This window comes from Bos mutus, chromosome 4, assembly GCF_027580195.1.
Source record: "Bos mutus isolate GX-2022 chromosome 4, NWIPB_WYAK_1.1, whole genome shotgun sequence".
Lineage (NCBI taxonomy): Eukaryota > Metazoa > Chordata > Mammalia > Artiodactyla > Bovidae > Bos > Bos mutus.
This window is the reverse complement of record NC_091620.1, coordinates 42,010,035-42,021,231: the sequence shown is the minus strand read 5'-3', so window position 1 is coordinate 42,021,231 and position 11,197 is coordinate 42,010,035. Positions and strand designations below refer to the sequence as shown.

Sequence of the window (11,197 nt, the reverse complement as noted above, 5' to 3'; positions counted from 1 at the left end):
ATATGGCGAACCCCACACTCGGCAGGGGCACAGCATGAGGGGCAGGGCTCCCGTGGAAAGGGGTCCCTGTGGCTCAAAGCACATTGTGTGCTTAGCTGCTTGTCATGTCCAACTCTTTTGTGATTATGGACTGTAAGCCACCAGGCTCCTATGTCCATGGGATTCTCCAGGCAACAATACTGGAATGGGTTGCCATTTCCTACTCCAAGGGGATTTTCCTGACTCAGGGATCAAACCTGTCTCTTATGTTTCCTGGATTGGCAGGTGGATTCTTTACCACTAGTGCCACCTGGGAAGCCCAAAACAAAGCACAGGACTATTTTGGAATTTCAAAAGACAACTTTATCCACATAGGAACCTTCCAAACAGAACACAGAGAAAAGTTAGGCAGCAGTTATTAAAATACACTTTGCCAATGATTTAACATGAGAAGACAAGAGGAGCTGGAGGAAGGGTGGATGCAGAGGGCTTGGCCAGCCCTACTCACCCTTGTCACCCTCTTCCCAATCTTGGCCACCCCCCACCCCCCACCCCCAGTACCCTCCAAAGTGGGAGGAGTCAGACACCTCTCAATCATCCCTAAGGGGTGGTCATGGCCACATCAGAGACCAGTGAGCAGGCCAGGTCTGCGCCTTTCAGGGGTAAACATGGCAGAACTCACATGGGTAGGCTACTTTTAGGCCAAGTCCTCTGGTGGTACAGTGGCCAGAGACAACGAGCAGCTGGCAGGTAAACTTCTTAGGGTGGGTCCTCAGAGGCCACGCAGATCCCACTTCTGGCCCATGCCAGGGAATTCAAGGCCACAGGCACTTCCTGTCAGGGCAGTGGACCTCCTCGGCAGGGCAAGAACAGAGGGCTCAGGGAAGGACACCGGAGGATGAGACCACACTGATACCGCTCCAACAGGGGCATCCATGGAGACTGGTTCTCAAGGGTGTGTCCTGAGCCTGTGTCCTTAGCAAGCACAGCAGGGCACTAGGAGGCGGTTTACAACACGGCAGCAGGGCCCACAGGACCAGCAAGGCTGAGAAGAGCTGGAACCTCCTGGGCTGCTGCCTGGCTTGCTCCCTGCACCTGCTTTTAGGGCAGGGTCTCAGAGCCATAGGCCTCATGCTGCTGGGGGCAGGGCCCGGGTGCTCAGCAGTGCTTCTGCTGGGGGCTGGGCTGGAGTGTGGACAGCTCAGACCACAAGTGGATGTTGGGAGCCCCCAGGCTGGCTGGCATCTTCTCTTGGTGCCTAGAAATGGTGGCCACAGTGAAGGTCACTTGCTAAGACATAAGTCCCAGGTGATTGTCAGAACAGTCTTTCTTGTCACCAGAGAGGCAAATGACAACTATTCACGAGACTGCAGCACACGTGCTCTGATCCAGATGTTCAAAGCCAAACTGCAAGTCAGGGCAAGCGCCCCCTCCCCTACTTCTAGCGTTCTTTACGGAACTTGCTTGCTGGATGGGTACCGCAGAAAGTCAAAGTCAATCTCAGCAGGAATGCAAACCAGGTCTCAGAATTTATGAAGTCCAGTAGCTGTCTCCTCCTAACACAGAAGCACTGGCCTGAGCCCCCCACCCCGCCCCCATGCCCACTGCAGCCCCACAGTGGCTGTCCCTCCCCAGTCCTGGAGTCAGGGCACCCTGCTCCTTGTAGTGTTAATAATTAGTATACAGACAAAACCCAAACATGTGAAGATCCACAAAGAGCTGGCTCTGAACCCCCCATGGGCCTTGCACAAGTTGGGGGCCCACATCCTTCCCAGGGGATTAGAAATGAGCCCTGTAGCATCTATGGAGTCACTGAGTTTTATGGTTCCATTTGGCCCCCAAATACACATTTAGGGGCCTCAGTATCTTTTCAAAAATAACTAGACATGTGAATTTGAACGTTCCCCACCCCCAGGTCCCCATCCACCCTTCGGTTTCTCCCAGGAGCTCCAAAGCCAAAGTTGAGTCTGTCCCACTTGGGTTGTTACAAGGTGGCTCTGCTTCCTGGGGGGCCGTGGTTCTGATGTGAATGATGGTGACGTTCCAGCGCAGGGGCCTCTGCTGGCAGCCGTCACATGATTGCACAGCACGAATTTTGTTTCCGGGCCTTGAGAGAGACAAAACAGAGCTGAAGAGGTAGACCTCAGCACACGTAGAACTGGGAGCTCTGAGGGGACCAGCTGGCCTTAGTAGGGGCTCTGGAATCACCAAGCAGAGAGAAGTGGAGGGAAGCCATCCAGAAGTAGTTCACACTCCCAAGATTATTCTGTCCACCTTCCATTAATGCTATCGATAAGGAAGGAAACTTCCTGTTGTTTAGCCAAGTATAAAGAACAAGAATGTCTCTTCCTTCGCTCCAGCCTTGACTCCCCATAAAGTTATCTGACCCCATGGGGGTATTTCTCACTAAGGATATCTTCAGAGAGCAGAGAGGTACCCACTTGGTTCATGGGGCCTCTGTTACCTCCTCCTTCACCTCCTGTTCAGATACCTCCTAACCCCAAAGGCGTCTCCCTCCAAGGGACATCATCATGACAGCAAACGCGTGTGGGTTGACCAAGCAAATGCAGCACCCCTACTGTCCAAATGGTGCAACACTTCAGTCCAAGTTAACAAATCAGAAACGTCGGAACCTCTCTGGGAAGGTGGCACCCCTCAGACAGCAGGGGTGAGGAGGACCCATCCTCACTTTGGGGAGGTTGGGGGAGGGGGGGAAGCAGCCCAGAGGCAGGGAGAGCTGACTGACAGGGTGCCCAGGAGCGGCCAGGACACACTCACCGTTTTATAGAAGGCTTTAGACTGTATTCCCAGCACTTCGGATTTGGATACCAGGTCATCGAGCTTCTCACCTCGTTCTAATAAAGACTCCATGGTGTTGTGCTGGACAAGAGGAAAGATACAAAAGAATGCCTTGCTCTGTTCACAAGGTGAGCAGACGCCAGTCCCTCACAAAGCTCAGTCACAGCAAAGTGCTTCCTTTGGGCTCCTCCCCCACATGTGAGCATCAAGACACAGTGACCCAGGCCTGTGGAGGACACAGGCCTAATGACCTTCCTGGAGGATCTAGAAGGTTCTAACTGGACTTAAAGCACTGCACCAAATCCTCCAAAGCACAGGCTTAGATAGCCACACTCCAGGAGAGGTCCCCTGTGCCTGTGTTTACACACACACATTCCTACTGCACAGCTGTGTCATGCTTCCCCCAGCGGAACTGTGTCCAAATCTCACGACTATCAGCTCTGTGAGAGCGCCTCTGCACTTAGTGCAGACAGACCCTTTCCAAACACATGAGGGATGGACGTCCTCACAAGAGCCCCTAGCCCCGCCACCAGGGCCATCAGGAAGTGGCTGACTTGCTCCCACCCCAGATGGCCACTGCTTAAACTGCAAGGCCCTCAGAGGCAATTGGCATTACCCTAGGTTTGGACGTATGAAACGGCACAGAATGAGAAATGAGCAAAAACATTCTTTATCTCTACACACGGCTGAGCAACTCAGATTTCCACCATAAAAAGTTAACTGGATCAAGACATGAATGGGATGGATAAAAGGCAGCATGACCAGTAATCCAGGTTTTATCACTGTAGCCAGAATGGGCTGGGTGACCTGGACCCATCTGCTCTGTGGACAGACAAGGAAAGACAGTGGGCGTGTCCCCTGCCTCTGTGTGCTTGCTCACAGACTGAGGCTCTGAGGCAGCAGAAGGCAGAGACAGGGCTTGGTTAGGAAACCTGGAGAAACGTTACAGAAGACAGACAGGTGCCTGAAGACTGTCATCTCTTAATTTTCATTCCAAAGCCAAAGGTAACTCAGAGTTTAAAAACAAAAGCAGAAAACAGCAATTGCAAACTAGATTTCAGGTAAAATGCAGGGTTCCCGCTCTTCTCAATCAGGCCTGTTTCTGACAACTCGGGACCTGTATTTAGTCAGAGAGCCTCAGTGTGCACTGAAACCCACACTCGGAAAAGAAGGAATCTGCTGGGCTGTGGGTCAGGCCAAGGCAGGCACCATGGAGGCAGAACCACAGAGTGGTTGTCTGAGAGAGTCTGGCTTTCAAGCCTCTGATGCACAGGGACAGGTGGGCCACCACCACTTTCAGAAGTGCTTTGACTATGATTAAAACAAGCATCAGCTGCATGGGCTTGACTGCTGGCAAATCTTTTTGCCTGTTTCTGGACTTGGTCCCCTAATTTACTTACTTACCAGGATGATCTTGGTCTCATCCAGTTCAGCCTGCACTTTAGTCATGGGGTCAGCTTCTCGGGGGTTCTAGGGAAGAAGCAAAAATAAAAATGTCAGGACTGGAGTGGCTGCCTGGAAACAGGGCTCAAAACCAAGCAAGCTGGATATACTTTTGGAAGTTAAGAACCACAGGCTGCTTAAACACATGCTGGAAAAGCAAAAGCCTGCCTTGGAGCTCAGGTCTTAATGCAGGTTCCTGCGATCTTCAGGAGAACATCAACTTCCACATCACCCAGAGTCACAACCATCAGGGCCATTGGCTTTTCTGTTTCACAGCCTTTGCGCCTTACCTGGTATCTACTGAGTTGACTGTCCAGGCCTGAGTACCTGATGGTATCAGGGGATCCAGTTGGCCAGTCTATCCTGTCGACCTGCTTGGAGAATTCGTCTAGCACCTGCAAGACAGAGGAGCTCAACAACACCCCCATCTCAGTGCTCATCCGAAAGAGGCTCTCAGGACCCCAGGACCCACAGAGGAAGGCAGAGGAGGATGGCTAATGGCAAGGGAGAAAATCTAGGTCCAAGTTTCTTCTTCCTCAGTATTCTTGGAATTAAAATCCAAGTATGCCCAGCCTGATATGAACCTCATCTGGGAATGATAAATTATTAGAAATTCAAATTACAGATTTCCACTTTTCTCAGGTTGTGAATTTCCAGGAAAAAGGATATTGGAGCTTTAATTTTTCAAAACAATTCTTCAAAAAGGTAATTAGATCCTTTGAATTTAAGCAGCCACCAGACTTCATGCGCTTTTACGCACAAGTGTTTTAGGGGATGTGGGGTCAGGGTCTTTGAGGAGTTTATCATCCGCACCACAAAGAAACACATTGAAGAATGAGGAGGCACCAGCCCCACACTGGGGAAAGGAGCAGCTGTAACTGCAGGATGGGCCATCAGGGGGACTCCTTGAGCAGAAGCACGGCAGGTGGGGAGGAGCCTGGTGTGTGCAGGGATGGCCTGAAAGAGGGGAGGAGGGGAAGAAGGGAGGTGGGTCATGGGGCAGAACATGCAGCCTAGTGTGGCTCAGAAGGAACTGAAAGTCACGACTTTCAGGGCGGAAGCAGGAGCAGAGCTGGCAAGAGGAGTGAGTGGGGGCGAAAGCACAGCCAGAGCTGACCTGAGGGCCCCACCGGGAAGGGGAGATGCTGGCACTCTGTGGCTTACAAGGAGAGCCAAGGTGGCCCCAGGGACACTAGTAGGATGAGAAGCAGAAATCAGTGGGGGACGGGGGTAGGGCAGGATGAGACAGACAGGAATGAGAAGGCTCCCAGACTGTCTCTTGGTTTAGAGTGAGGAGGCTGAAAGCAGGCTGATTTTGGACACACTATTTCATCCCTTACGTCACTCCTGGCCCCAGTCCATGCCTGACTGCCCAAGTACAGTCCAGCCAAGCTGCAAACTCACCTTCTCTAGCAAGGTAAAAGCCACCCGGGATGGGTATTCACTGTCAGCAATGACCACTCCTGCAAGACTGTCATTTCTCACGTAGACATGGCACAGATATTCTAAGGAGACAAGAGGATGGCATGAGGGCTTTAGACTTTCTCACCCCCCAAAGCCGCTGGACTGATACAGTGCTGGGCTTCTGTCCTCTGGGTTTATGGTGAAGTCCTGCACATAGGGTAGCACGTGTGGGGGCTCTGCTGGCAGTGTGGACCAACATGTGGTTCAGGGTGAGTGAAAGTCCCAAGGCCCAGTGCGCAAAGCCAGGGTCCAAGGACCATAGTGGCGCAGAAATACCCCAGGAAACGGCCCCAGGGGCTCGTCTGAGTCCTACCCTGAGCTCGAGGTCAGGCTCCCCTGTATCTTGGAAGCTGCAACCCTCAGAGGTGCTCTGCTCTGCTCCCAAGCTGATGGAACTCTGGACAAGCTAAGTGGCTTCCATTTTCATATATACACAAAAAACTCAGTAAAAGATTTCCTGGCTTGAGAAAATCACCTGTCAGGGCCCTAGGCTTCCTCACTACAGTAACCTAGCCTGCTCCACTCTGTGGTGAGCCTTGGTGGGGATGGGGCAGGAGAGGGAGGAAGAGATAAAGCCCATCCAGAAAAAAATGAGCCACTGCTGGCTGGGGTCTCAAGTACGACTGTGCTGATGTCATCGAATTATCAAAAGGTACAGCCTGTATAGGGCTTCTGCAAAACAGTCACAATCCTTGAAATGATTTTTTGTCATTTGGAAAGGATTCAGAGATATCATAGCAAACCAAGTGCCCCTAAAATAAATGCATAAAAATTCTTACAGGAAACCTGAATCATGAAGAAGAAAAAACTAAGGTCATGAGGAAAAATAAGGGGTCTCCAGGTTCCTGGGCAAAAGCACTAAGAAGCACAGAATACAGTATTTCCTCAACAAGGCTGGGTGGAGGTCCTTTTCTGAGACGTTTACAACTCCAAAGGCAGAAGAGGACAAAGCAGGAAAGCTGCTTACTGCTCCAAGAGAGGCAGACCCTAACTGTAAGCGAGTCTAAGCTTTTGGGGGTGATTTAACCAAGCAACCGACATACCATCAGTGGGCATAGAATTTTGCATAACAGGAAATGGAGGAGGAGGGAAGAGAGAAGCCAGCAGAGGATTGTGGGCCTGGGAGCCCTCTCCGTCGCAAGGCAGCCCTCCTGTGGACAGAGCTCTGGGCCACCTGAGTTGGGTGGCTGGGCCAGCACGCGCTTACCAGGTGGTGGGCCCTCTTACCTTGTTCCTTCACAGAAGCTCGGCTGCCTTTCGCTGAGCGCTCCACAATCAGCTGACTTGTGAAGGTCATGAACTCCTGGACGCTAAGAAACACAACACATATTACCTGTTCCTGTCACCTTGTCCCCAATACAATGCAAAGTGACCCCTGAGCTTATACACTAAGGAGACATTGCTTCCTGGTTTCATTCCTTCCCTCCCAACCTTAGGAAGAACTAATAAACACTCTGTCGATGTCCATGAATACAGATAATTACACATCATCACAACCATTCAAACCACATTTGCTTGCTACTGAGCAGACCCAAATAACCCACTTCCAGACTTCTGGGGAATCTTCTACAGGTTATAGTTAATTTAACATTTTGGTCAGAGTATGATTTGGGACATAGCAGAGAAGCAGAGGCCAGCTCCTGTTCTCAAGGCTCCACTAACTCCCAAGAAGCGGGAAGAAATAAAATCTGTGATGGAGACACCTAAGTGGTCAAAACTGTTCAGCGGATGCACAGTCAGTTATGGCAGCTGCCACGCGCTGGACCCTGCAATGTGACAGGCATCCTCAGTGAATGCTGGCTCCAGCCTCAGGTCGGCTGGGGCTAATCCATTGTACAGGCCCGGGACACTCTGGACGGAACTGAGGGCAAGGGCTCAGCCAAGACAAGGAAACGGAAAATGGTTTGTACCACGGCTGAGGGAGAGGAGGAGGTTCATGGGCCCAAGAAAAAGATGTGGCCAGCATGGAAGAGTCACAGGTGACAACAGTCCAGCTGGAGGAACCAGAGTTAAGAAGAAGCCTCTGACTGGAAACGTCATATAAAGGGCTGTCAGCGCAGGGTCCTGACTTGTGGAATCCACAGTTGGTTCCAGCAGATTCATATACTCCTGAGATCACACCAAGAGCCACGCAGCAGAGTGAGGACTCACAACGTCTGTAGTGGACTTCCCTGGCTGGGATCCCAGCTCCACCACTTACGAGATGTGTGACCTCTGGTAAGGGACTTACTGCGTCTATATATTGAGACGTGCTGTGATGACTAAATAAGCATTTAGCACGATGTCTGGCGCATAGTATTACTTGTTATTATTATCCTGAGAGAGTGAATAGGATCAGAAAAATCCCTTAGAGGTAAGTCTTAAAATAAGGAAGTCCTTGCAATAAAACTAAAAAGAGACGGAGCTTAGAGTAGAACTATAATTAGACAAAGGAAGAACTGCATTCATTGTGACATTCTGCATACAAGTGCCAGAAAAGCTGGAAAACGTTTTGAAGGTCTGAGGTTCGCATTCTGGTAATCATGAGGTGAGCAGGACAGAAGACAGGAGGACTTATGAGAAAAACAATGGGCTCAACTGGACTATGTGTTGTTTTAAGAGACACTTGTAGAGATTTCCCTACAGTACTGCAGTTGTATTAATTATCTGAAACTGGTCTGGATACCGAAAACCAGTGAGATTAAAGTCCTAAAGTGAAATCTCTGAGGATCATCAGTAAATGTGGGTAGGGGAAAGAGAGAAAGGAAAAGAATCAAGAGTTAACCAAGTTAGCACCCAAAGTTCCATCACAGAAAAGCAGCAACACAGAACAGAGACTAGAGGTCATGACAGAGAATGCTAAGTACCAAGAAGGACCCAAAAAGCAGCAGAAAGTTTCAACAAAATAACAGGAGGAATTGTTTGAGATCCCGCCAGCAAGCCACTCTCATCAAGAACGAAACAGCCCAATGAAGTAATGCAAACAGAATCCAGATGCCACCAGACCTGGAGACTGGGTGACCACAGACTTTGTAGGGTCTTTCTCCCTTTGTGCCTGAGTCACCGTCACCCCTCCCACGAACAGGCTGTTAAGTGTCTGTGATACTTCTAACACGGACTTGATTGCATTACAGTGCCTCGCAAATGTTCAAAGGCTTGTAAGCCCTAAAACCTCCATGCTTCCTTCCAAATCTTCACTGTAGAACCCTTTTGTACCACTAGAGGCCAACCGTAAAGAGCATACAATTTGGGTTGGAGTCCTGGCTGGTTTGGTATCCATCTCCTGGGGCCTCAGTGACTTCTTCCGTAATATGACAGAGTGTACCAGGAACCGAACTGCTGGAAAGCCCAGCCAAATAATACAAACGTGGCGCTTAAGATGTGTCACGTGAGCTTCCTGGGTCAGAACCACTGAGTGGGAGTTGCTGGTTTAAGATACAGATTGCTGGAACTCAACTGGGCGTCAACCTAGGGGAATCTGCACTTTTTCAAAGCCCCCCGGTCATTTTTATAACATAGAAAATTTGAAAAACCCGGATTACGGACTACATTCCAGAATGGGCTACAGGCCGAGGAAAAGGCCACCGGCTCCAATGCGGGAGGCCAAGCCCCGGGCCTCGATTCCCGGGCGGTCTCCAACCCGGACCCCAGGCCTCCCCGTCCGGGCGCCGCCCTCGAGGGCCCGCTCACCTGGATCTCTGAAAAAAGCTGAAGGAGGACACATCGTATGCGGCCTTGAGCAGCACCGTCTTGGACTCGCCTTTATACAGGACGCTTAGGCTGTACAGCTTCATGGCGCCGGGCCCTTGGGCCGGCCACCCGCCTGGCCGCGGCACCGGTTCGCAGGGAGCAGCGCAGCGCCGCCCCTCGAGGCCGCCGCCGGCTGCTGACGGGTCGGCCACCGGCTTCCTTCTCCTGGCTCGGGGTCCACTTCCGGTTCCGGTCAGGGGCTGCCGCCCGAGGCCTAACGGAGTCTTCTCGTGCCCCGGATGCAGAAAAAGTAGCCGGAAACACGAACGAGGGGGTGGTGCAGGGTTTTGCGCGTGCGCGTAAGGGGCTGTGGGGATTTTGTAGGCCAGCTCGCTGTCTCACTGGGAGTCTTACCCTTCTCCCGCTGTCCTTATCCCTCCGAGGCCTTCTCCCTCCTTCCCTAGCCGTCCTGAGTCCTCCCAGCGCCCCCTGCTTCTTCCCGGTCCTTCTGAGTACTGTAGGAACACCTGTGTCCCGGGGGCTGTCCTTCCTCTGAGCAGTTAGACCCAGAGCCCCACCCATGCCCCACCCACACGCCAGTACTTTGTAAACCCTACACCAGGGACTTTGATTTATGCGCGAACTGCCTTCTAGAAAAGTGTTTGGTAAATCAGATCTGCTTTTTGAGTGAAAGGCAGGGACCTTTTCGAGGCTCCTGCCTGGAGGTGAAGGCTTGCATCTCATTTTCAGTTAATTGAACTCTCTCTTGCCCTTCCCACACCTGCATCCTGCCTGCGTGAGAGTAAATTTCTGGACACAGGACCCCCTGAGCACGAGTCTGCAGGCCTCAGTTCTCCTGGGCCTGCCAACTACCTGTGAAATCAGCTGCCCAACCACTGATCTGGGAGCCAACTGCTAACCTCAGAGTAGCAGAGCCATTTCACTTCAAAAGGAGCAGAAATTCAGCTCCAAACTGAGGGAGCACTTGGCATACCATGACTTGGAAAACCTCATTTTGTTTGAAATGTTGGAATAATGCTTTTTCAGTGGATAGGGGTGAATGAGGCTCAGTTCTCTGAGGTTCAGTTCAGTTCAGTCGCTCAGTTGTGTCCAACTCTGAGACCCCATGAACTGCAGCATGCCAGGCCTCCCTGTCCATCACCAACTCCTGAAGTCCACCCAAACCCATGTCCGTTGAGTCGGTGATGCCATCCAGCCATCTCATTCTCTGTCGTCCCATTCTCCTCCTGCCCTCAATCTTTCCCAGCATCAGGGTCTTTTCCAATGGGTCAGCTCTTCACATCAGGTGGCCAAAGTATTGGAGTTTCAGCCTCAACATCAGTCCTTCCAATGAACACCCAGGACTGATCTCCTTTAGGATGGACTGGTTGGATGTCCTTGCAGTCCAAGGGACTCTCAAGAGTCTTCTCCAATACCACAGTTCAAAAGCATCAATTCTTCGGTGCTCAGCTTTATTTATAGTCCAACTCTCACATCCATACATGACCACTGGAAAAACCATAGCCTTGACTACACAGACCTTTGTTAGGCAAGTAATGTCTCTGCTTTTTAATATGCTGTCGAGGTTGGTCATAACTTTCCTTCCAAAGAGTAAGCATCTTTTAATTTCATGGCTGCAATCACCATCTGCAGTGATTTTGGAGCCTATAAAAATAAAGTCAGCCACTGTTTCCACTGTTTCCCCATCTATCTGCCATGAAGTGATGGGACCGGATGCCATGATCTTAGTTTTATGAATGTTGAGCTTTAAGCCAACTTTTTCACTCTCCTCTTTCACTTTCATCAAGAGGCTCTTTAGTTCCTCTTCACTTTCTGCCATAAG

The 11,197-nt window shown here is 51.0% G+C and overlaps 1 protein-coding gene across 2 annotated transcripts; it reads right to left on the bottom strand.

Moving 5' to 3' along the window:
• Positions 1 to 331: 331 nt before the first annotated feature.
• YKT6 (YKT6 v-SNARE homolog) lies at positions 332 to 9,625 on the bottom strand. Of its 2 annotated transcripts, none has more exons than XM_070369382.1 (7): positions 9,355 to 9,507; positions 6,913 to 6,988; positions 5,626 to 5,726; positions 4,512 to 4,616; positions 4,183 to 4,248; positions 2,758 to 2,859; positions 332 to 2,086 (listed from the first exon to the last, which is right to left on the bottom strand). In XM_070369382.1, the coding sequence occupies exons 2-7, from the start codon at positions 6,980 to 6,982 to the stop codon at positions 2,051 to 2,053; spliced, it is 480 nt and encodes a 159-aa protein (XP_070225483.1). In that variant the 5' UTR covers positions 6,983 to 6,988; positions 9,355 to 9,507; the 3' UTR covers positions 332 to 2,050. The 2 variants fall into 2 exon arrangements, with proteins under 2 accessions (XP_070225483.1, XP_005899470.1); XM_005899408.3 differs by having other exon boundaries at positions 333 to 2,086; positions 6,913 to 6,995; positions 9,355 to 9,625.
• Between the last annotated feature and the right edge of the window lie 1,572 nt (positions 9,626 to 11,197).